Source organism: Phalacrocorax aristotelis, chromosome 11, assembly GCF_949628215.1.
Source record: "Phalacrocorax aristotelis chromosome 11, bGulAri2.1, whole genome shotgun sequence".
Taxonomy (NCBI): Eukaryota; Metazoa; Chordata; class Aves; order Suliformes; family Phalacrocoracidae; genus Phalacrocorax; species Phalacrocorax aristotelis.
In genome coordinates this window covers 16,296,181-16,322,228 of record NC_134286.1, presented here as the reverse complement: position 1 = coordinate 16,322,228, position 26,048 = coordinate 16,296,181, and the positions used below count along the sequence as shown (strand labels likewise).

Below are 26,048 nucleotides of genomic sequence, written 5' to 3'. Positions count from 1 at the left end.
AAGTGAACTGAGGAATTAAAATGCAAGCTGAATTCATCACAGATGTCTATGCTGAAGAACTTCCAGCCAGGTTTGTCAGAGAGGGATCATCTGTCATCACTGCTCTGCTCAGACAAAAATGACTTCTTATTTTAAACTGTCATATTCTGTGAGATTTTTTGGCACATCCTGGTTGCCCAAATCTCTCTCAAAATTATTTCTCTAGAAATCTTAACACAGCCCCTGAGGTGCAGGGAGCATGATTTCTCAGTGTCTTGTGTCCTATCTGTCTGGAAAGGGAAGCGTGAGATATTACCAGATCAGAGTGTACCATTTCCACCTGTTTTGTTCCTGGTTTGTCTGCTGCAGTGCCACAGCACACCTAGCGCTCTGGTTGTGATGATGTGGGATGAGCCATTCTGGGACCCCCGCAGAATTTCACAGAGACTTCTTGAACGAAGCCACTGAGTCTGTTTCTCTGCCCAGCGTCTCCTGCTGCCTGACTAGCAGAGGAATTTAGCTCACATCTGAAATGAACTTGTGTTTTTTAATTGGCTCTGTGCTTTTCCTGTAGGATTTGCTAGCTAGATCTCCTCTATTGTCTGGAGGAATGTGGCTGAAACAGAACAAGAAAGCTAATAATATTAGAAGAACTAGCTGTGCATTAGGTCATGGATTGACCCAGTATCCCGGAGCAGATCTGCTCAGAAGTTTAAGAAAATCCTTCTACTTATGCCGTTTTGTAACGACAGTTGCGCTTATCTACCCCCTGTATGCAGATTCAGTTCAAATTCGTAACTTAGGCTTCCTCCGAAAAGCAGTGCGGCCTGACTTTTTAAAAATTCTTGCTCCTAAATCTTCTTAAACTAACTCTAGTAATCAGTCTTTTGTACCCTATCACCTTATGTTATAATTTCAGGAAGCAGAGAGTTCTTTTCCTGAGCTCTGTTAGGTGTGCCTTTCTGGTTTGAAGACAAGGAGTAGGTAACACTTGGTCTACCAGTGCTTTCCATGCATGAGAGGAGCTGCTGTTCTTTCAAATATTCTTTAAATTAAAACAATTTAAGACTCAAGTCTGAGTAGTTTAAAATCATTGTTAGGTGGTTGGTTTTTTTTAAATTTGGCCCCAATACAAATTATTTTGTCTCTAAAACTTAAGGGAAATATCAAACTATGACTTGGGGGATTATGTGAGACATTTTTGGCTTGCTGTGGAATTGCAAGGTCTTGTAGGTCCTATGGAAATCATCCCAAAAGCAGGCGTCACTTCTTGGCTTTACAAGGAACCGGTGTACTGGTCTCTCTCTTCCTAAGGAAAGTGTGTAGGTACCGTCTGCAGAGTTTGGATTCATCCAGTCACTTATGTCATGACTCAGCATAGCTCACCCGTGCTCTTAAGCACAAATAATTTGCTGATAGTCTGCAGGACTCAAAAGCTGGAATTTAGGAAGAAATGTAAGTATCTTGTTGAAAAAGTTGCAAGGAAAAAAAAATCTTCCTATATTCTGATAATAATACACTTGCTATAAAACCTATTCCTGTACCCACGCTGAATCATTCCAGGGGAACACTTTGCTGTTGAAATAATTCTGGTTAACTAAAAACTACTATTAGTGACAATCATGTTAGACAAAAAAATAATTTTGACAAAATGAAAGGACATGGATTATGAGTTGTTGTAACTGCTGAAAAAGCTATTTTTCTCTAAAGGGAATCAACAGAGCATATTGTCCCAAAAAGACAGAAAAAGCACCTGAATATTTAACTAGGTGAACTTCTCAGGACTGTTTTTCAACAGTTGACTTTGCCATGCTGGTCAGGGAGGTTGTGGTGAGTTGTTTGAATGGATGATTGGCATTTTTAACTATCTTTAGATTTACTACACGTCAATATTTAAGTGATTTTTGAACGTTGTTCCCATGGAATAATTAGTCTTGTAGAATTATAGGGAGTTTACGATCATACCATATTATTGAAAAGCTGTGTGCAGTTCTCAGTAACTGTGTTTTACTTTTTAAGACTGGAGAACTGGAGAATTTTATACACTTGGGCTGAAAAATCAATAAAATATTCATCTGAGTCATTCTTTGGGGAAACTGAGCTGCAGCTGCCTCTGATCTGAGTTGCAGTAACTCAGGACACAACAGTTTGAACTTTGACACAGGCAAAAATTGCCGGCCTCTTTCTTAGGCCTGCAAGTGGTGGGGATGTTGGCCTTGCTGTGCGTTTGAGGAAGAGGTGTGTTAGTGTGCCAGGGCACGGGCTCCCTCCCGATGCGGGAAGGACACCGGCCTGTGGTGTTCCTGCCAGCTGCGGGTGTATCTGGAGAGCCCCGGTGTTGCTTTGCATGGGAGGTCTGACAAGATAAAGCAGAAAGTGATATAGCTTCAGGCATTTCTCTAATATTTTTTTTCTATTTCTGTAACATCAGATTGGTTCAAGCATAGCAATCCCTCAAGATGGGCCCCACTCACACACTGTTTCTGTGTGTTCTGTCCCAGTCTCGTGTCCAAGAGGATCTCACATTTCAGGGAGGATCAGTGCCTTCGGTTGATATTTTTACATCTCTGCCTTTCTTCCCCTTTGGAAGATGCTGGTGTAATAGATCATTAGCATGTAGAAATTAAGGAACCTTACCTTCTTTTAGAATTTTTTTTTCTTTCTTCCTTTAAATACAGAAAGAATCAGAGGACCAAATTTTGAGTATCATAACTTGAGTTTTACACTGCTTGTTTGTTGTTCTCTTGGAATGAAGACTTTGTAAGGAAGTGATTTGATTTCTTCCCCTCCCTCTGCCCATGGCCATGATTAGGGCATTTGCTATCCTAATGTTCTAATTTGATACCCTAATTTGCAATGGGAGCACCTGGACGTGACTACCCATGAGGTGTAGTCTGAGTATAGTTTCTTATTTCTTTCTTACTGCATCCTCAAGTTTGATTTTTTTTTTCTTCTTTCAAGTAATTGAAATTCTGTTACAGAGGAGGGCCAGGGCACCCTCATAATCACTGGAGAGTTGAAAGTGCTTCCAGCTGGTGGTTTGTCTCCATTGACTCTAGGTTGGTGGTGGGCTTGCAAAGACTAGTTTGGAAGTCAATGTCTAACTTAGGGGAGGTGGGTTCCCCCAGGGATCATACTACCTAAATTCTGAAATGGAAGTGTTGCTCAGGTTTGAATGAAATATACTTACTCAACAGTAATTCCTGCATCATCCAGTTAACTAGCTTGCTGTGCATCACCAATGACCTGTTAGCTTCTCCCTAGATTTAAGAAGGGGAGATATATGTACAACATAGATGTATTTACTATTTCTGTTTATTGTACCTTTCACCTTGCAATATTTGTGCCTAATGTGCTAATATGCTGGAAGGGAATAACTTCACAGGGAATAAGATGAGTAGGGCTGTATCCAAATACAATCCTGCTTGTACGTTTACTAAAAATTTGATCTCCCAAACAGAACCATTGATATCTGTTGAGGTTGGGACCTGTTATAGAGGCAGGGAAGTACAATTCAACATGTATTTCATTTGTTTCAAGTGTGAAAATTTCCGGGCTAGTAAGGATGTGTACCACAGCAGTTCACTGTCAGATATGGTGACGGCACCACTCAGTCCTGTGCAGGATGATGTATTCTGGAGCATGAGTCCAAACGAAGAACCAGCCCCAAAGGTACGTGAAACTCAGGGTGTTTGGCACTGTTGGTGGTTAATAACACTCCACTCAGTTCCCCTGCACTGTGTAGTACCCATCCTCCGGGCTTCATGAAACCCAGTGGAAAATCTCATTGCTTGTACATTAACTGGGTCTCAGTAATCCAGAAAGAAGGTACGAATTTATAAGCAGGTTAGTGCTCTGAGTTTGTGCATATGTATGTAATATCTGCGGGATCAGTGAATGCCGATACACTGCTTTTATTAGACCAACAATTTGTAGCTGCCCTTTCTGTGAAAAATCTGGCTCGTTGCAGAAAAGCTCATTAGTTTGTGTACTTCAGGTGATGATGTATTTCTCTTTTAGAGAATTTCTCAGAACAAGTACAAGAATATTTGTGTGGGGATGTGTATGTATGTGCACGCGCGTGTATGTATTTGTTTTATTACTTTGCAGGTGGTGGTGGCGGGGTGTCTCTTCCCCCAGCCCTTTGGTAGCAACATAAGGTAATCCACCACCTAGGGAAAGCTGCATTAAGTGACTGCAGATGCTTTTCCCTGTCTGCTTTAAATATTGACCAAAAATAATGCTGACTCTAGGGAAAGGTGCAAACCACTTGCAGTCTGCACCCTGGTAGATTGCACAGGCTTGGAGCAAATTGGAAGCACGTGCTGCTGACTTGCAGCTTCCAGTACTGATATCATGGAAGGCCTCTCCACAGGTCCCACTGAAGTGTTATTCATTTATGTTGGCTAGTCTTATCTTTTGCATTGATACAGGGTAAGCATTAGGTTTATTAACTGAGTCTAAAATACCAGTAGCAACCTTAAAACATTTGATTAAATCCTTAAGGTTCCAGAAAGGACAACCTCTAAATTTTACAGCAGGGATCAGCCTGGCCATCAGAGGTGCCTTTCAAGGTAAGGTTTTAAGTGTTTTATGTTTATACTAATGCTGATTTATTGTCACTAGGAAAACTAAAGCCAATTTATTAAAAACAAAGCCATAACCTCAGTAACACCAACACTGACATGGGTTCATATCTCATTTAATAGCAGTTACAATTATTTTGTCTTTTGAGTCAGTTTGTCCACAAAAATAACTAACCAAACTTCCTGATCTTAAATGTGAAGGAAGTGTCTGAGCCAGCTTCCTTTTAATGATTGACATAAGCGATTTAAAGAGAAACAAGCCTCCTCCTTTTCACGCAAGCTAGTTCTGTCTTCTGGTGGAAAGCAGTATTTTTAATACATAAGCGCTGTTCCATCTGCAATGAGTTGTTTCATGTGGTTCAGCCCGTGTGGCATGCCCGAGTGGGTTGCATGCAAGCTGTGTGTCCATTTCCCAGTTAACGGGCAGCATGTTGTGAAGTCATTTAACTTCTTGTGATTTGGTGACGCTTTACTTCCCCGCCACATTGGAGTGGGTGGCTGCTGGAGGTGCAGGTTCCTTGAGATCCAAGCCTATTGGCACGGATGATGGCAGGTGGGAGTGGTGCTGGTCAGGGCTGCCTGGATGCTCTTGCAGATGCTCTACGTCAGCACCGGCTCCATTGGTTTCCAAGGGGAGTTAGATGCCCGGATACTTTGGCGAGCGAGGGTCTGGCCCTAACTCCCTGTATAGGCACTTATAGTTGTAGCTTGTGAAGCTTGTGCCTGTAGCTTTGTTTTGCCTGGTAGTAGCTTGAACAGGCAAATACGCTGTCTGTAGGTGTATCTTGACTGTTTTGGCAGTCTGCCCTTAAGGCTAGTGTACTTTTTTCATATCCCAGGAGAAAAGACCAAGGATGCAGAGAGCTCAGCGATAAAGGGTATCCCCCACAGGATGACTAATCAGGGACCATAATGCTGTGGGAAATGAGAGTTGGAGAGATTTGGAAGGGAAGTAGATTTAGCTGACATAACAAAATAATGTGCAGCACTTCTGATGAGCCAGAGTCAGAAACATCATCTGAAATAACTTTTGAGTGAAGTCAAGCCCTAACTGCTCTCTACTGAGGAATTATAGGAGGCAAAGTGGAAAAGAAACAGGTAAGTAAACCACAGTGTTACAAGTGAGTGGCCCCTGTGCCTGGTTTTCTGGGTGAGCTGCTGTTTTACTTCACAAGTTTGTTTCACTGTCCAAAGGAACTGTGTTCCTTTCTCCGTTGATAAGTGGGTGATGATATATCTCCTGGGAGGGTACTGGAGCAGGTTTCATTATTTGTAAAAGCCATGAGATTTTGGAATCAGGAGTGACACAGATCTGAAGAGGCCAAGGGAGAAGTACATATAGTAGGATATTTTGTAATATCAGGGAATCTCCGTAGTCTCCCAGAATGACTGCCCAGAGGAAGCTGTCCCCTCCATGTTCTTCTGTCACTACTAGGTGGCCCTGCTTGGAGCAGCAATGAATATGAAGTTTGTGTTTATCAGTATTACATCATGCAGTAACAGCAAGGAACTCAATTCAGTGGCCTAGGAGGTCTGTTCCAGTCTGTGTTCCTGTATACAAGATAGTCTGGTCTGCTTTTTGTCTTTCTATTTAGTAACACTCATCAGTCATCCCCTGGGGGACATGCTCTGAAGTTAAACAGCAGCAGCAGCGCTCCTGGCAGCAAGCAGTGGGAGATGGGATCTCATCAGAGCAGCCAGTCCACCTCAGGTGATTCCTAAGTCAAAGATTCATCAGTCAAAATGTGCAAAATTCCTGTCACATGAAACGAGCTTCTGCAGTGTGTCAAGTGCTGCATTGCAAATGGGATGGGTTTTGTTCAGTGATGTCTTCTAATGATAGGCTTTTGAAAGCCCTCTGGATTTTATGGTTCCATGCTCCTAAAATATAAACACTTCCTCTTTTGAGTGAAAAAGTGACGTGAACATATATCTGTATAGAAAATTTGAATTGCTTCAATTAAGAATTGAAAAAAATAACTTCTGTTACACTTACTGACACCATTGAAACTCAGCAGAGCCATTACAGACGTGCAGATGTAATTCAATACTAATGTGCACCCATTGGCATTTTTTTGCATAACCGTATGCTGCTTTTTTGCATTGCCTAGTGATAAGACGATACAGATGAGCAGTTGCTGTACACTAATATTTCTGCACTCTAATAATGTACTGGCTGAAGGAAGCGTAAGACTGTGCAGCCCCTTATGAAACATTCCTCCAATATTCTTTTATTTGCAGAAAGGTAGTGGAACTGAAAAAAAAAAAAGGCAAAAGAAGTTAAAAGGTAGAGATAGCCTCATCCACTTTAAGCAAAGTGCAACTTTGTAAGCTATCTTGGTTTCGCTGGTAGCGGTGTAGGAACGCAGCGGGCTTGCTCATGGTTGTGCAGGTTTTTTTGCAGTGCAGACTCTGGTTCCTGAGGAGGCATGACCTGAGATTCTGGCAGATGGGGACATGGAACAGAAGTGGACAGCTTTATTCCTCTATTATTCCTAAGGGCAATTTCTGCGGGTCAACTGTAGGGCAATTTCTTGTGTAGCTTCTTTCAAAGCAGTGGTGTGTTACAATGCTTTGCATCCAGGTTAGCTGCTAAAGATGGGGACGTGGGGAATCACACCCAATGCAAAGCAGGGTGGATGCTAAAATTGTTCTGAAACCACACCAATGAGCTGTTGAGGTCATTTATTTTTAAACTGAGGCTCACGTTGTTAATTTGCAAGCCCTTGATAAATTAAGAACAAATTGCTTATTTATTACACTTACACAATCAAGCCAGTTTTGCTTTCACTAACTGCACACAATAGGAAGCTTTGCTTCAAGAGAAATCCAAAGCACGCTTTAAACTGCTTGGGTTTTGTTTCTTTTTGCTCTTATGTCATTTTATGTTTGAATAACAGCATAGAGATGAACAATGTGCAACAGCCCAGCTCAACTTTGCAAGGTCTGCGTGATGTGTAACTCCTGTGCTATTTTGGCATGGGGAAATGAAAACCTCACCAGCAATGGAAAGAATAGAAAACCACCCTTGTGGTTTAAACTGTCTCCTTGGGTTCTTAAGTGTCATTAAATTACAGCTAGTCCTGGCATATGGTGTTCCAGAAAGAGTTTGTTGCTTTCTCAAACCCACAGGGATAATGAATTGGGCAGGAAAGGGCTATAAATACTTTGAAGCTAATACTTCTGCTGAGTTGCTTTGGTACTCATTGACCAATAAGGAATTTTGAATCTTAAAAGCTTTGCAAAATGCATGAATATATGAAGCCGTTGTGATAAAGCTATCTAAATTACCAAATAGAAATCCTGATTTGTGTGAGCTTGAATTCCCCTCACTTAACTTGCAAGGGGTCCTGTTGGTAGCAGTGGGATAATAATGGGAGAAATTGCTGAACGAGATAGACATTGAGCTGGCTACTGTGTCCCAGTGGTGGGGTGAGGGCACATCTGCTTTCCCTCCCTTCACTTGCATCAGGAATTATGTACAGAAGACAGCATCTCTCCAAGGCTGCTTTTGCTTTTCCCAGGTAGCTTTGTGGGCAGTGGGGGCATTGAAAGGGAAGATTCACTTATTTACTTGCAAGCATCCCTCCTAACAAGGTATCAGCACATGGACACGGACTCCAGCTCCTCCAGTCCTGTTTGCTTGGGTATTCAATAGCCGTGCAAGCGTGGTGGCAAGTGTAGGTCTCCAAGCCGCCTGGGAGGGAAGCAGAGTGCCACAGCTTCCTTGCTGACCTTGGGCTGAGTGTCATGAGGTGCCACCCGCCACTGAGTTGGCCCGCGGCAGAGGCCAGTTCTCTCCGCAAAAATGTGGTCTGTTATTACCTACTTCCCCACAGTGTGGAGTGGAAGTGGGAGCTGAGAAGTGATGCTCCATGTGCCCCAAGGGAAGTAGGAACTGGAAGATGGTTCTCCTTGTGCTGCCGTGGGAAGTGGTGAATCCTCTTCTGCTTTTAGCTTGACCCCCTGCTCATGAGTGAAGTTTAGTGCAGCTGTTTGCCCCCAGCCCAGTTGGGTTTAGAGAATCAGATCCTTCAGACTGTTTTTGTGCAACAGTTTTATGAAGGCCACATTTTGGGACCGTGACTTTTGCTTGTGAAAATGTGCATCAGGGGCCTAGGCTCTTGTTCCCTCTCCCTGACCTCTGTCTGCAGTCACAGGATTATAGTTGGGGGGTACCTTCAGTGCTGGAATATATCCAGCAGTTGCTGATATGATGAGCTGTCTCTCCTCAAGATGAGGATCAGAGGAAAGGATTAGCATGCCCTCATCCTTTTCCCTTGCAAGCTGCCTTCCAGTCCATGGATCTGTTGCTGGTGTGTAGTGGGAGTGTGCTGCCAAGGTTTTGGTCTGCTTGTCTCACTCTTGCAGCATTAAACTGCACCAGTATCTATTTATATACCTAATATTGTGGCATCCAGAACCACTGGGAAATGAGCGAAAAGATTTCCCTTTGCAACAAAGAGAAAAAAGAAGTTTGTCAGCAGAGGCTGGTGTCTGCTTTGAGTGGTAACTAAATGTGCTTGACTTTACTGGTCCCTTCTCTCACTCTGCTGCCCGTGCATTTAAAAAGGAAAATTTTCTTTTTGTTTTCAGGGAATCCAGGACCGGCCAAGGCAGAGAACCCTTTGTCCCAGAACCACTTGCAGCTGCATAAGAAGTCTGGCCTAGATGGGAAACTTTTTCAGATTGCAGTAGGTTCTTTTAAATCTGCTTATATTTTTTATTTGTTCATACTTTTCACTAAGGCATGTCTATGCAGACAGCTCCACTGTTGGTGCTTGAGTTTGCTAGCTAATGAGTCCATCTGAGAGGCCGTGTGGGGCTGGCTCAAGCTTACTGCCGCATTAATGTATCTCATCAGCTTTCGGCCCAGGTCTGACTTGTGTCCAGCTCAGGTTGTCAGCAGAGAGTTCAGTTTTCCTGAACCTGCCTGATGATAAATCTTTAGAAAGGAAGGGTATGTCTTTAATATTTCAAGAAGTCATCGATCACTTGTCATGCAACCCAGAAGTCCAGAATACGCGCTACCAGGCTGTGACACACTCAAGACTGTCCTGGCTCTCCGTTTGCTGACATGCTGCTGATGGAAAGGGTGATTGCTGCTCCTGTGTCTTATTTACTGAGGCATTTCTTTTCCTTAGTGGTGTTTTGGGGGGGGAGGAGAGGGATGCCTGTCAGGCAACTGGAGCTCACGGTGCCCTGTGCAGGAGCTCGTATGTGGGATGCTTGGCATTTTAAAACTTCTCAGGCAGGCCTGGGTGGCTCCAGGGGTTGCAGAGCAGGGCAGCAGGGGACATCCGCAGTTTGCCGGAGTCCCCAGCCCCCCGCGGCTTGTCAGGGACCAGAGGTTCGAAGAAAACTCTGCATTTAGGCCGTGGCCAATAATGTGGGAGGCCCGTATACAAGTTCCCGTAGGACTGGGATGTCCGACTGCCCTGTGGGTGTGAGCCATGGCTGTGTTGGTCTTGCCTTTCCAGCCCGAAGGTGCTTCGTACCCAGCCTGCACAGGCAGAGCCTGAGCTCAGGCACGGCCCCGCAAGCCTCAGGGTACTCCAGGGCTGGAAGGAAACTCAAGCCGGTGTAATCCTTTCGCCCTGGTGCAGAGCACTGCTGCTCTTATGCGAAAAAGGAAGTACTTCTGTGCTCCAGCAAAGTGCGAAGATTGACTCATAAACGTTTGAGATTCAAAATAATGTACTGACTAAAGTTAGTCGCCTTTCACTTTTAGGAAAATCAGGTGTTTTGGCTTAGGTCACTTTCCTGTGTGAAATACCCACTGGTGATGGACCAACAAAAGCATCAACTTCCTAATAAAACTTTTTTGGTGTGGAATTGACAATAACTGTATTTGCTGGGACAGTAAAATACTGCACATGCTGTTTAGCCCATGAGAGAAAAAAAAAAAATCAACTGAGTTTTCTTTACTCAGAGTCCAGGCTCCTTTGCCAGGGGAAAGGACAGCGCCAACTCATTATTAAAAGCAGCAGACTATTCCTCATCAAGCGATGAAGTCAGCAGCAGTGATGAAGATGATATGAACCACACAAGGTTGGCTTGATTTTTTAAAAAAATTATCATTATTTTCTTCCTTTGTATTACACACTTCTAAATATCTGGAAAAAGTTGGCATGCATAAATGCTAGCTTCCCTCTGAAGGTACTCTTAGTCATTTATGTCGGTTGTAATTAAGCAATTTAATCGCACTATAATGAAATCCCAGGGGTGAATGTTTGCTCCATCAGATGTATGCAGTGTAATAAGCTTTGATGACTTGCTGCCCTGGGACAATGAGGAAATGTCTCGTTTTAACTGAATATCAATAGGTAGTGCTTTTATAGAGATTACTTCACATTGATCTATGTTTAAATGGGATTTTTGAAAATAAAAAGGAGAGGGAAAGAAAACTGTACATGTTCATGCAAAATACAGGTTATGGTGGCAAAAAAGGCAAACACGACCCTTGTATTCAGATAGTCTGATCATTCGGGCAGAAATAATTACCACTGAAAAGCTGATTCCTTCACCAGGGCTGTTTATAAATCGGGGATAGTGTAAGCAGGATTTGGTTTTGTAAAATTTGCCCTATTTTTAATATTATTGTTTTGCATGACTGCAGTGGTTGCCAGATGATGCTGTGGCTTGTACCAAACTGATCTGACCTGAACTGTTTCTCTCTAGCTTTCCAGTTTCTCTTGTTGATTTTGGGACTGACATCTTGTGGTGTTTTACCTGTCGTGCAAAATGTGTATTCTGCTGAGAAATAATGGAGTGTGGATGCTAGTCCAAGTGAAAGAGAGCCAGGCGATCAGTTGGCCAGCCCTGCTGTTCAGAACAGCAAACAGAATTATTTTTTTGGTATTGATGAATGAAACTTCTAATTTGCTTGCAAAGAGACTTCAGCTTAATTCAAGTTCTAGGATTTACTTTGAAGTGCATGACAGGGCTACAGAGCTCTCTGGGATGGGGCTCTTGCTCTTCTGCCATAATTGCACATGCAGTTTTGTCAATCTTCAGGAAGAGATGCACAGATTTGTAGCACTGTTGGCAAACTATTTCGTTGGCCTGGTACCAGTCCTTTCCCTGTGCTGCTCTGAAGAAGGTAGAGTTTTTGCATCTGCATATGCTCCTGATTTGCATTTCTGAAGTTCATTTTCAGATTAACTGAGGGATGAGGAGGGAGAATGTTAAAAATCTTGTAGCTTATTCAGTGCACCTGAAACACCTGTCTTTTTACTGTAATGCCTTTCTTTTCTTACTGCTTCTCTTCCAAACGACCTTATTCTGATCTGTAAAAAGTTTTATTCGCTCTAGGTCATAGAATTCATCCTAGAGCTCAGAAAGTCTCTACATAAAAATACAGATTTGCCCTGTAGAAATTACTTTGCTGTGTAAGTGTTAGATTGCTGTGATATTTGCATGTGGTAACCATTTGAAGGAGTGGTATCACTGCCTTTGGAAATCTGCATGTGTTATTTGCATCTCCTCTGTGTGTGAGATCCACCGGCCCCTAGAGAAGTGGAATGAGCAAGATGATCCCTGTCAGGTTTGCCTTCCTGTGCACACAGCCACTGCAAGAACTCCTGTAAAATCAAAAGTATAATCTTGTCTATTAACAAAGTCCCTTCACCTCAACTGAACATCATTTATATTAAGAGATAGATACTCTGGGAAATACCTCCTGATTACTACCAAGTAAATAGCAAAAAAGACAGTGATCAAAGTGAAGGGAGCTGCCAGCATTGAAACTTTGCATATTCTGGATAAAGTGAAGGTTTTGCTTTTTCTTGCTGCCTAAAGCACGTGAATGCAGGACATGAAGCCCCTTGCAGTCCGTAGGAGTATTTCTGTGCGGGCTTTGGCTGAGACACCTTGGGCCAAGTCTTTGTTGGCTGTTGAAAACAGTCTGTGTTTTCTTGTTCTTGCCTGGGCTGTGGAACAGCTTTTGATGTCCACGCTCCAGCTTTCATGGAGGTGCCCAATAGGACTATACCTGGGTTATGCATATATGCAAGAGAAAGAGCTTCGTGTTCTCTTGGACGAACCCTGTTAACCACCCTGAGAAGGCTCATTTCTGAGGAAGCCAGTACTAAGGGCAGCTGTCTTTCACCAGTAAAACAACTTCTGCTCTTGTTTTTCTTTTCAGTGAGATGAGCCAGAATTCTTCCTCATGCACATCGAGTTTTTGTTTTAGGGATGTCAGCGTATGTGATCGAGCATCTTACCTGCTTGTATAGGCTTTCTATTCTATTGATGCTAATTTCTCCTGCTTTTCTGAGAGTGCTTCCTCCAATGCCTGCAGCATTCACAATCCCCCTAATACACTGAGTTTCCTGGGACTCATTTTGTGTAGTTCAGTTTCCTCTCCCTGCTCTTTGTATGCTGTTCCCTACCAAAATTTGAACAAGGTGGATGCAGGTGTGTGCTTGGCTAGGAATGACTTTCTCCCCCTAATAAGCAGGAGGTTGACATCATTTAAGATCAGCTGCTACTTGCTTTCCTGGTAAGAACAGGTCCTCACGCTCACCATTGTTCCTATTCCATATCTTGCCATTCCTTCTAAGTTTAGTATGCAAATATTTATCCCTCCCATAGAAGGGGGGGACAGACACACATGACTCAAAACCAAAAAATAAACAACAACAAAAAAAAAAACTCAAAAACTTGTGCTCCTTCACAGTCATCTTAAGTCAGTAGCTCTCTCACCAAACCTTATTTGTTATTGCAGTAGGCAACGTTTTAAAAAAAAAAATCAAACCAACCCTTTACACTGCCCCAGCCATTGTGGTGTTGCTTTTCACATCAGCATCCTGAATCCAGTTGGTTTTATAATTACTGGAAAGGAGGCAGAAACATAGTAGGCTTACAGTAATAAAAATAAATGAATATAAATAAATTACAGGAATAAATCAGTAATGTGGCGTGGAAATGCACAGAATTGGGGCCAGAGCCTTGCTGACAGAAGTGTGAGGCAGTTCCACTTGGGTGAAAAAGTTTAAAATGCAAAGATACCGCTGGTTGTGTAGGAAGCAATAGCACGCTGGGGTGTGTCACAGCAGATGCTTGCCTTGCTCTTACTGTTTCTTTAGGTATCTGCTTTTGGTCACTGTTGAAGACAGGATACTGGGCTAGGTGGGCTTTTGGCTCCAGCCAGTCCAGCAGCTCCTACATTCTCTTGTCTCTATGTGCACTGGGCAACATTTTCTTTGTTTCTTTGTACGTAAGGTGAGGATGTCCATGTTTCAGGGACTGATTCACAGTATGAAATTCCAGTGGAACAAGCCACAAATGTTGTTCCACAAATGTCCCAGCAGGCACTGGCAGAGAGGTCCCCGATACCAGCATGTAGGGGAGCAGGGGCTCTCCCTTGCACGTGCACCTGATGTTCTTTCTCTGGAGAGCAGGGTGGTCACAACTGTACCTTGGAGTGTAGTGTACAAGGGAAGACGGGAGAAGTTTTGAAGTAGGCGCTTCTGAAATGGCAGTTTGAAGGACCAGCTCTTGCTTGCCTGAGCTATGCAGTGTCTGAAAAATGATGGGTGAAATGCAGGGAGATGAAGGGATGCTCTCCATCGAGCTTCCTGCCGCGCGTGAGTGGTCTTTAGGCTCAAGTCCATTCAGGCACATCCACACACTAATCAGCTTGCTTTTGTACAAGAACCTTTAAGTGTAACTAGTGAATGTTAATTATGCTCACTTTTGAACATGTATACGTGGGGGTGTTTGCTTTTTGGGCTCTTGTTTTTTTTTTTCCTCCTGAAGTAGTTCTGTTCATTAATTGAAGTTTGTTACCAGGCAACTGCTAAGCAGCAGAGTGGCAGATTTCTCAAGGACAAGAGTACCAGATGGAATTGAACTGAAACCCCAAAGCACTGTCGCAGAACAGAAGGTAATTTGGCCGTTTGTAAGGGGGTGGGTACAGCGGGGGGCGTCAGATCGTTAATGTGCATGATAAACGCTGTATCCATTTCTTCTCGGCAGCATTTTCACTCTGAAGTCCTGCTCTATCATTGCAAATTATAGCTATAAGCCTTGAAAAAAACTGTGTAGTTTCAGGTTTTGTGCTTCCTATAAAAATGCTTACAATTAGGTATGAAATTGCGCTTCTTTGTCCTTGTTACTGACCTGATAGTAGTTTCTGACGGCAACATATTTCTTGAAGGCACTGGGCAGGTTGCAGAAAGCAATACTGTTGATTATTGTTGGTGTGCATTGTTGCTATTTTTAGAAATCTTGACCTTTTTTATTCCAATTTAAAGAGAACTACCTCCTACTATTTAAAATATTACCAGAAGAGGGGAAAACCACTTCATCTTTCCCTACTGGCTTAGCAAAAATACACGTCTTCTCGTATGTCGTGTTGTGGTTCCTCCCCAGCTGTAGTTTCTAGTAGAGACTTCGAGTCATGTGGATTTTCCCCTGTGATAAATATTAGTGCAGAAAAGACGAAGGCAGACAAAGCAGAACAATGTTCTTTGTGGTTGAAAACAACAAAAAAATTGCAATAATAAGACTTGCACTCAGCATCAGAGCACTTCTCACATATTACTGAGTGTACTCTCATTTCACAGATAGGGAAAATAAATTGCTGTGAAACTGGTGTTTTTCCCAGAGCTGCTAGCATGAGCTGTGGCAGGGCTAGGAAGAAAAAGGAGTTTTCCTTACCTCTGGTGTGATTTCTAAGCTTCAGACCAGAGTGGCATCCTTCCTGACTGGGGAGGGAGTCCTTCTTTGCCTTCCTCCCACCACCCTCAAGGAGAAATGACCCTGCTTCAGACAGGGAATTATAAATGGGGCAAACCCAGTATTTTTCTGTGGCAAAACCAGCCCGGTGCTTTCCCTTTCCCTTTGATAACCTGGCGTTGGAATTAGGCTGCTTGAGGAAAAGGAGAAGAATGGGGTCTTTGAGGCTCAGACTGAGGATGAAGGAGGATGGAAAAGAGTGGAGGTCATATTTTCTGGTGGGTTTGGGGAGGGCAGTGCGGGAGGGAGAACAGACAGACGACTGCCACCTCTCCTCACAAATCTCTCTGATGCCTTCCAGTCTTCTCCCTCCTTCTCCCGGAGAATTGTATCCATTCTTCCCACCTCTGTTTCACCAACCACAGCCATCATGAGTCACCACAACTTATTCCAACGTCCCTTTCCCTGGCCCAGCAGCATGAACTGGTTTGAAGTGGTTAGGGTATACCGAACTACCCAAATGATTCAAAAGGGGGTTTGGTTCAGTTCAACTGAGTCTGATTCAAAACTGAACAAAAAAGCCCTATACTGGCTTGATTCCCTGATCTCAAATACTGACGTGTGTGTTTTGGTTTGTTTTGGATTTCTAGTCAGTTACTTGGCTTTTAAAAGGCAAATGTCTTTTATTTAGAGTTATCTACTCTTTTTTTCTCCATATTTTGGCCAGTGCTCAGAAAAGCTGATCTGATTTCAGTAGGTTGTTTATCAAAGTCAGTACAATGTACAGACTTGCCTTGAATCCAACACACCAGAAGCTGCTTGAGTTTGGTGGTGCTTTTTGCTTCTGTGTAATTCAGGAGGCATTTTCTAGCATAGCACTTTGCTCCTGTCACCCTCTACGTTCCTGTGTCGATGGTGTTCAGGTACACTGACCGATCACGGCTAGAGGTAGACCATTCTGCAGTGCCCTCCTCATCTGGGACACCACTTGCTTTAGACATCCCATTTTTCTTCCTCTCAAAGCTTCTAGCCATGTATCCCAGAAACCGACCTCCGACTCCGGGTTTTGTGCTGTTGGGGAGAGAGCTGGTGTCACGCCTCACCCCTTACATAGTTTACAAGTATTTCGTGAAGCTGGTGGGATCCTGTAAGGAGGTCTGCAGTACCAAACATCATTGTACTGGAAATGCTGATACTGGATCCTACTGAATGCCATCATTCTAGAATAAGGTTTTCTAATTTAGTAAATGGAAAGTAGCAATGAAATGAATGGTAAGGGGCTTTGAAATAAATGCAGGTCCAGAACCAAGAAGTACCTGCTTCTGACTGTGGTAGGTAGAGGTCAGATCTGTAATGTCAGGACAAGTCATTTGATTCTGTCTCAAATGTCTCTGAGGATGAAGTTGCTTCTTTACCTGTGGTTGAGGTACTGTTGATGAGGAACATTTGTGGAGCACTTCAGGAGTGGAAACCAGTGTTGGTCTCAGGTGTTTGCCACACACTTTTTGTATTTAAGTTTTTATTTTAAATTTCCATAGCAATTGTCTTTACATGATGCATCATGCAGAGTACACCTCCCCATATGCTCATTATTTATTGTCCTAATTAACAAGAGTTGCATAGTGCATTGGAAGAACGCTAAATGTGGAGTTTAACTGTATGTTCTCACGTACAGGATCAGATTTTAGGGAAACAAATTTCTAGCACCCAAGAAGGCCTCTGGGGAATAAACAACCAGAACTATCTCCTGCCAGATCTCCTCCAGCAAAGCCAAATCTCAGACTCCTCTGTGAACCTGCCAAAAGTGCCACTGACTAGCCAAGAACCTCAGAACAAACCTCTGAATAAGGTAAGAGATAAATTACTGATTGAATGAATTGTACCATCATATTCCTCCAGCCCTTAGGAGCCTGAGATTGAGAGCCTTTTAACTTTTATCTACCTGCCTCTTTTTATGATGAGATTTTTCACCACATCCCTTCTTTTCTTTAAGAGTTTTATCTAGAGAAATCTTGAGGTCCCCAAAAGATTATATTGCTCCACTTGTTTGCCCCCATCTCTCTTTCTGCTCCCTTTTCTTTCCTTCCTTTTTTCCCCTCCCCTTTTACACAAGCTAGAAGGTCTTGTACCCTCTGCTCCTTTATCCGTCATGTCAGCGATGCAGGACTCTTGTTGGCCTCTGCTCATTGTCCCCGGCCTTCCGACATCCAAGTGTCAGGTGGGAGTGCACGGGGGCCGGGGCAGCGTGTCTCAGCAGCCCCAAAGGGACCCCAACACTGTGAGCATAGGGGTCTCCTGGGGAGAAGTGTGTCACTGGAGGCAGATAACAGCTCTGACAGGGGTCACCTCCTAAACTGCTTTGCTTGAGGCAACAGCATCCCTCTGGCTGCAAAGAGATTTGAGCAATGCCCCAGATGGGACAGCAGGGCGTGATGGGCGTGCTCTTCCTCTGGGGATTGGTTATTTCAGTGCAGTGCCTGGCTAAGCATCCCGACACGGCCCCCTGCTCGGGCCTTCTCTTCTGTCGCTGAGTTTGTACCGTGTATGTACTGCTTTGAGACTGTTCGTCATGTCTAACTATGCCACATGCACACTTCTTTCTCAGAGGCACTGCGTTGCTCTGTGCTGTCTGCTCCCCTAGCATCGTCTCCCTGAAGCAGCTCTTGTTTTTTCATTGTAGACCCCAAGCACTGAAAGCACACCTTCAAAGAGCAGTACGTCGTCTACAACATCATTTACTTCATTCATAGATCCTAGACTTCTGCCAATCACCCCTCCCACCAGTCCAGTAGGACCTTCCTGTAGTTCTCGTGAGTATGCTTTACCCTTCTCATAAAATGCCACTCCTGGTTTCTTCTTTTTTGGGGGGAGCAGGGAGAGCCTGTTGCTTGAAAATGGAAACTGTCAGTAACATCTCCAGAAACTGAAACTCCATGTTGCTATGAATTTCCATTGTACTGCTTCTGCCCTTCTTCCAGATGTGGCTTGCTCTACCCTGCTGCTGTGTTACCACAGTGCTTACTCAGGAATGCCTGAGAAATTTTCCAGATGTACGGTTTATTTTTTTCTCTGGCTATGTAATGTTCCTGAGGTGTTTTCACACCCCTCTGGGTTTCTTTCATTCTGCCATAAACAGGTCAAATGTGAGATGTAGCCAAACACTCACATTTTTCATGACTGCACATGTCTTTCATTCTAGCACCTAGTGCAAAACCTGAGCCTGTCAGGAGAGAAAATGCAAGGAAGGGCTCCGTTGTCAATGTCAACCCAACGAATATCCGCCCACAGAGTGACAGTCCAGAAATTCGTAAATACAAGAAGAAATTCAACTCGGAGGTCCTTTGTGCTGCTTTGTGGGGTAAGCTCAGAAGTACTTGGGCATGTGTATGGAGGGAAGGCAGCAGCAGGAGAGGCTGGCAGTATATGCCAGGCAGGTTTCACACTTGTATCACAGCTCTCCTGTCAGAATGTCCTGGAGTGGATCACTGAGCAGATACCTGCGCCACTCGTGTGACGCTTCCTGGTGGAAGATGGCAAACAGACGACTTAGGGTTGCAAAGGATTTTGTGCATCAGAATGAGAAAACGTTTTGATCTGGCACCACGTTGAAACTGCTCGTTGGAAGAGCCAAAAGTTACAAATGTTTTAGTAACTTACGCAGCTCCCGATGCTTACTCTTGTCTTAGCTGCATACGAGTACAGGTGATCGCACTAAGCCCTGACCCAGTGGAAATAATCCAAACCTGAAGCCTTTTGTAGTCACGAGTGTTAGGTATTCCAACAATCTGAAGCGGGTCAGGCATCAGTCTTTCCAAAAGCTTGGCTTCCTTAGGTGCTGCTGTCAGTGCTAACTCAGAACCTCGCTAGATCACCCTTTTTACAGGGTCAGCTTCACATGGTGTAAAACAAAGGTGAGTGTAGTCAGGCCAGTCTTCAAGGACTGTAGACCATGTCCCAGTCTCACTCTAGCTAAGCTTTTGAGTTGTCACAGTCTTTCTACTTCAGAATAGATGGATTCTGTGGGACTCACCCAGCCTTTTACTCCTCCTCCACTTTTTGAGTCTGGAATGGAAAATGAAGTATATTAAACGTTATCCAAAGGAAATGTAGATTTCCAGTTTACAGCTTCACAGATTTTTGTTTAATGTATGTTTGGAGGAGTCCAAGATTTTAAATTAAGAACAGAGCTGTGTGGCAAGGTCTGTAATTAAATGTGCGTTGAGGCTGAAGAGCACCAGGTACTCGTCAGAGCATTGCCGGTAGAGGAGGTTGCTTGTTACAGCAGGATACCTCATGTCATTTCTTTAGAACCTACTGATTAGGAAGCGTAGCTGTCATGCCAGCTGAACACAGTTTTTGACATCCTCTGATGTCAGCAATGCACTGGAGCCTTCGCTTCCCTGGGAGTAGTTGGATTTCAGGTGGATTCACTCCTTTACTTCAGCATTTGAATGCATTCTTGCAAAACGCAGACCATTTTCAAACAAACACTCCACTTCCTCGTAACAGAAGCCCTTCTTCCCACAAGTTTGTCCTTGCTGTGATTTGAGCTGTGTATGGGGAAATAGGGATTTTTTTTTTTTTTTTAATTTAGTAGAGACCCTTAGATGATTTAGTTAGACCTCCTGTGTTGCCAGTGGAGTGGTGCTGGACTGGGACTTTTGCAGTGCTCACAGACACTTTCCAAGGTCACCTGAGAAGTTCAAGTTTGCAAAACATTTTCCTTTTTGTTTAAATCAACATTGACTTCAGCAGAACTGCTCATCCTTCAAGTTACGTGGGTGTGTAAGTGTTCTGCTGGGTTAAAAACTGTAATGGTGAGGTCCTTTTTTTTCTATTCATTTTTCTGGGAGGTCATCCACAGAGCAACAGAGATATTATCAGGTACCATTAGGTGAGACTAAGTAAGAATCAGTTCTCAAAACAACGAACACTCAGCGGCTTCTGAATCTCTGGTGATTTATGCAGTATTTTTTCCCCGTGTATCAACAGGAGTAAATTTACTGGTGGGAACAGAGAATGGGTTGTGGCTGCTGGACAGAAGTGGGCAAGGAAGAGTTTATTCGCTGATTACAAGGAGACGATTCCAGCAAATGGATGTTCTGGAAGGACTCAATGTGCTAATTACTATATCAGGTTAGTTCAGTGTCTAAAAGTATCTGACCTGCATTGGGGTTGGAAGCAATTAAAAAGAATTAGGTTATAAACTAGGTTGAGGAATTTCCTCTTAAAGAAAATCACAGGACAGTTATTCTTGTTAATAGGAAAACTCTCTTGAATTTTTAAACATTTACATTCTCATTTCAGAGAGGCTTTGGGATATTTCATTACCTGGTTAATGTGTAAAATGGTTTGCAGGAAGTATGAAGTGTTTCATAGCCTTAAAATATTACAGTTGTCAGTCTGTTCGCTTGTTCCTGTGATGGGTGAGCCACTACCTAAGTGCATTTCTATTAAAATATCATTAAATAACCCCGTTCTGTGTTCAACAAGATGCACGAGCAGTAACATGAGAGTAATCTATACTGTGAAAGCATCAGTAACGTTAAATGGAGTAGCGTTTTCAACCTCTGCTGACGTTTGTCAGCAAACGTTTGGACTCTGCCCTGCAAGGTGCTGAGGCCCGATTCCCCATGGATGAGTGACCTCAAAGGATGCTTAGTACATAACAACGTGAAAGATGTAGGTCCAGCAAGTAACGGCAGCTCCTTGTGGTAGCTTGCCATGGTAGGTGATGGTGAGAGCTGTTTGTCCCTTATTGCCAGGTCCAGTTTCTTACGTGACGCAGTCCTTCCCTTTTAGACTAACCTGTGATCCCAGACTGTTGTTGGCCATATGTACTTACGAACTAAAGCAACAGAAAGACTGAGGTGAAAGATGACAAAGTAATTCTCACCTGGAAAGGCATTCAAAAGAGAATAGCTACTTGTAATGAAGATTAGCAGTTGATTAGCACTAAATGAGCCACTTATTCAAAATGGCCATTGTAGGCCATACCTGTGTTCCTGCCTTCGCATCAAAGAGTAAATGCCAGATAGTGTGATTATTTCTGATAATACATGCGTCTATAGAGACCTGTTCTTTGGCCTTAGGGAAGAATTTTCGTTGGGTGTGAAAATCTTGCATGAAGCTTGAGACAGAAGGTAAGTGCGCGTGTGCCAAATGCCGTAGGATTGCCCATGTTCCAGTTCCCTCCTGCGTGTCACCATCACACAGGGCTTTTCTTTTGTGCTGCTGAACTCTTCTCTCACCTTGATGAGGCCCAAAGACCCGCTGTACTCAAGGTCGCAAAACTCTGGCTTTTTGGAAGTGTGGGAGAGTTTGTATTTCAGTGAGTTGGAGTGATGTCTTTTTTTCCCCCCCCATCCCCAAATCCTAGGGAAGAAGAATAAGTTGAGGGTATATTACTTATCATGGCTGAGAAACAAAATTTTGCGCAATGATCCAGAAGTGGAGAAGCGGCAAGGCTGGGTGTCTGTGGGTGACCTGGAAGGCTGCGTACACTACAAAGTCGGTAAGGACTTTTGTTTATTCCTTGAAGAGCTGCTTAATCATCCTTTTGCATCTCGTGACACCAGCATTTTTCTTCAGCTCTGTTTCAGGACTGTATTAAGCTTGAATATCTCAGAGTTCTTTCAAACCTCCTTGTTTTACATGGCAGATGCTTTGCTCCCTGTCATTGCAGGTAGCATCTCTTCTTGCAGCGGTTACCACGTGATGTTATGGGTATTGCCTGTGATGGCTGGAAGAAGGGAGTGCCAGCCTTGCTCTGTTGCTCAGTCAGTGATTTAAAGCTCTGTAGTTACATAAGGTTTTAATTAGACTGATGTTTTCCATCTCCACGCTCTTCAGCTCTTCTCCTGGCCCTGAGTAACTGCTGAGAAACTGGACTAGTGGAGTGCTAGTAAATAATATTTGTAGGATGTCGTCCATAGCTGGATCAGATTGGATGTGCTGCAGCTCCTCCCTGTCTCTAGATCGTAAAAGACGTAAATATACCTTTGTTTAAACTTAGACACTGGAAATGCTACCATAGCAGTTGATAAACCATCTTGCTTTTATCTGGCTTTCAGGCAGTTCATTCTTGAAGATGAGCATCAGTATTGTGATAGTTTCTGTCATTTAACTGCGTGAGGGGGTGTGATGTATAGCACAAGTTTTGCTGTGGTGAAAGATGCAACATGAAAGTGGCACTTTTTTCAAAGTCAAATAGAGGAATGATACAGAGGAGAGCAGGAGGCGGCTGGCGCTCATAAATACCTTGCTTGCATTATTTTTGCTGTTTTATCTCATGGTTTTAAATGTGGCAAGGGTTAAATCCCAGAAAGAATGTGAAACAGATGTGGGTTGTTACTTTCTTTGTGATTATAGCTAAGCACCCACATATTCCACTTCAGTTGCTCATCTTTGGGTTTGGTGTGGTGGTGTTTCTTTTTTAAAAATAATTATCCTAAAATTAGGCAAACATTTGGTAGGAGCTTCTGTGTTTACATATGACAATCCACTCTTATGTCTTTGACAAAACAGCTGCTGGTTTTTTTTTCTCTTGGTGAATCTTGTATCTTGACCTTTGATTTTTACAGCCATTTGTCCAGGCAGAAGAGGAAACGGATGTGCTGTTCTGCATTTTGGTGGAGTTTGGGGTTTTTTTTTTTTCTTCATTTTATCTCACTGTGTGAGATTTTCCCGACCAGTGCCCGTCCCTATCCGCTCTTAAAGCCTCTGCTATATGTTTGGTCAGTGCAAACTGCTCCGTTTGTAAGCAGCAAGGGCCGATCAAGCCCTCCTCCCACAGAAAAGAAACCTTGCTTCAGCAGTGTAACTCCTGCATCTTTTAAAAATCCCTGCCAAGCAGACGCTGAATATAAAATGAAGGGTGAATGCATTGGGATGCAATACCATAGCCTTCTGTTTCCAAAGCACATGCTTGTCTCTGGCAGAGTGAAAACACAACGTGCAAAGAAGCCTGAATTTTCAGTGCTTGATTCTTCATTTATTCTTGATGGGCCCAACAGGACCTTATCAACTTAGACAAATTGCTTGTCTTTGAAATGCTTACTCATCTCAGAAACACGGGATTCCTTTGCCCACACTAGCACCTGGGGGTTTAACCCCACACAGGAACAGTGAAATGAAAATTCATCCTGCAGAGCGTAACTGAGTTGTTCAGCTGACAACCACCATTCCTCCAAAAGCACTTATTCACAACCAGCAACATTGCTGTGTGTTCACACTTAAAGCAGGCTGGCTTAGCTGCAGGGTCAAGACCTTTTTCCTGACTAATAAGATATGTATATTTTTTTTTAATAGATATATGAAAAGCAATATATAAATGTTGTTTACAGTCATCTAGCTTTACTGAGAATAAATGAACTATAGGGTTTCAGTCAAGGTATTGTCAATGGTGATACCAAACACTATGTCCAGAATCCATTAGTCTCCCTTGCTGGATAACATCTACCTCTACAACTAGTCCGTTGAAATTATTTAATGTGATGAGATGGTCTTTGACTTAAGTGTCTATTTGGTACCTAAGGAATTGTTCTTCTTGTATTACAGTAAAATATGAGAGAATCAAATTCCTTGTAATTGCTTTGAAAAACTCAGTGGAGGTTTATGCTTGGGCTCCAAAGCCTTATCACAAATTCATGGCTTTTAAGGTAAGTGAAACTTCGCTTTGGTTCAGATGGATCACTGTCTCTCGCTGCCTCTCATCTATGATTTGCTTTTGGTTTTTGTTGCTTTGTATAATGTTTATTTCTAGTTAAAGATAAAATGAGTATTCTTTTAAAGAAAGTGTAGCTCACTTGACATAGATTGGAGCTGGCAGGCATAAAACTGTCACAGTCCTGATTCTACTAGATGTGAATATCTTGTTTCAGTGCTGAGCCAACATTTGCGGAACAACATCTGTAGCTTGTGAACATTTGAGTTCACAAAGTTGATGCTGATTTCCCTCAAAAGAGGAGACAATTGAACATGAACGGTACTCAGCCTAATTTTTGCCCAGTCTGCTTCTAGAATCTGGAGTTTTTTCAAAACACAAGTGAATTGTCCGGCTCTCCTTGCAGCCCAGTGGATGGTGGATACTTAGCTCCTTAAATGTAACACACTATTTAACAAAAATAGCTGTCTAACTTTTGAGTTTTGAAAATTCTTAAGATCATATATGTAGATCTGTAAGCCAACAGCTTTATTGTGCTATATACGGTATTTCTCTTCTTCCAGTCCTTTACCTCGCTCCATCACAAACCACTGTCAGTTGACCTGACCGTTGAAAATGGACAAAGATTAAAAGTCATATATGGCTCAGTAGTCGGCTTTCACGCTATTGATGTGGATTCTGGATCTGTGTATGACCTGTACCTTCCAACGCACGTAAGACACTCCAAAAAATTATGTTAATGCCTCCGTTCTTTGGGCTGTATAATGTTGATGATCAGGTTAAGAGTTGTGCTGTATTTCAAAACATAATTATTGTGTGCCAGCTAATAGAAAACCACTTTTCACATACTTTTGTAACACTGAAGTTCTGTTAAAAGGCTTTTATCACGTTTAGAATATCAATTTTAATGGTTTAATGTCAGAAAGCCTGTTGTATGGACAGTACTATTTTTAACTGATGATGATTCTGGAAGTTTAGGACTACTTAAGCAATCAAAGACACAATAATATCTACATGAATTTAGGTGACTTTTACAATCTGCCACTGTGCTTTTCAATCTTACTAACAAGATTATCACTGAAATTTGGCTTGGATTACCAAGATTCTTGCAATATATTTTAATCTTGATCTGCTGCAAGCACGTTACTCTTGCACCGATAAGTACCTGGAGCTAGAGGAGCCAGGTATACATGTGCACCCATAAATAATCCTAATTTCTTCACCATGGAGTAAAGTTGCATTTGTTTCACGTGATTACAGATCCAGGATCTGTGTGCAAAATGTGAGTTCCTTTCAGTCATGACTTTGCAGAAACCCAACTTGCAGTCTAAATGAATTTGCTGATCTTTTTAACATTCAGATGCCTGTGAAATCAGTCCTTAAATTCAAAGGAATTTTTACATTTTCCTCAGGATTTTCTCATTAGATTGTCAAGAAGTTGGCATGAAGATGTTGATTTCAGGTTGATGTGTACCTATTGCATTGTGCATCTGTTCATTGAGGTGATGGTGATCACTAAGTTCCTGCTTGAACTCCGGTAACAGCAAAGTAATTCCCCTGCAGAAGTGAATGACTGGCATGGGGCTCTCCGACAGGAAGTCTATGTGCTATGGTTTTAATCTTTTTGTTTGTCTGCTTATTTTTTAGCTGTTCTAGACAGTTCTTTTCAAAGCTGTGAGTCCCAAATGCCAGAGAAACCTGGGGGCTTAGGTCCGGAAAACTAGCAGGTTCCCGTGCTCCACTCTGATGGGAGGCTCCTGGCAAGGAAACCTCTGTGCGCACTTGAAAACCTCCCTAAAGTCAACAGAGCTCCACAGGGGCAGAGGGTCAGCTCATCTGGGTGCCACGGCCGCCTCCTGTCCCAAGGCAATGTGTCCCAAAGTTACGCTCAGGAGGTCCAAAGAAATCTCGTCCCAGGTCTGCCTGTTGCAGCCTGTGCCTTGAACCCTTTTATTTTTTAACTTCTTTTTCCCCACGCTCAGCCCCATGTTTTCAAACCCACACCTCCCGTGCAAGCCACTTGATCACTCTGCCACCCTGACAAGCGGCAGCCTTCAAATTGTCAGACCTGTGTTTCTGATGGACGCGATGTTTGAGGATGGCTGCTTACAAACTTCTCTTAATTAAAGTAACTT

The 26,048-nt window shown here is 43.0% G+C and overlaps 1 protein-coding gene across 2 annotated transcripts in view; it reads left to right on the top strand.

Annotated features, from left to right (window-relative positions):
- NRK (Nik related kinase) overlaps nucleotides 1–26,048 on the top strand; it is a 104,708-nt gene that overhangs the window by 65,742 nt on the left and 12,918 nt on the right. For both annotated transcript variants that reach the window (XM_075107075.1, XM_075107074.1), the window contains 13 exons: nucleotides 3,520–3,651; nucleotides 4,486–4,553; nucleotides 6,161–6,276; nucleotides 9,162–9,259; nucleotides 10,498–10,616; nucleotides 14,361–14,454; nucleotides 16,924–17,097; nucleotides 17,929–18,058; nucleotides 18,448–18,606; nucleotides 20,241–20,384; nucleotides 21,628–21,762; nucleotides 23,808–23,908; nucleotides 24,477–24,626. In XM_075107075.1, the coding sequence (XP_074963176.1) occupies nucleotides 3,520–3,651; nucleotides 4,486–4,553; nucleotides 6,161–6,276; nucleotides 9,162–9,259; nucleotides 10,498–10,616; nucleotides 14,361–14,454; nucleotides 16,924–17,097; nucleotides 17,929–18,058; nucleotides 18,448–18,606; nucleotides 20,241–20,384; nucleotides 21,628–21,762; nucleotides 23,808–23,908; nucleotides 24,477–24,626 (1,620 nt within the window). The remainder of the gene's footprint in view (nucleotides 1–3,519; nucleotides 3,652–4,485; nucleotides 4,554–6,160; nucleotides 6,277–9,161; nucleotides 9,260–10,497; nucleotides 10,617–14,360; nucleotides 14,455–16,923; nucleotides 17,098–17,928; nucleotides 18,059–18,447; nucleotides 18,607–20,240; nucleotides 20,385–21,627; nucleotides 21,763–23,807; nucleotides 23,909–24,476; nucleotides 24,627–26,048) is intronic.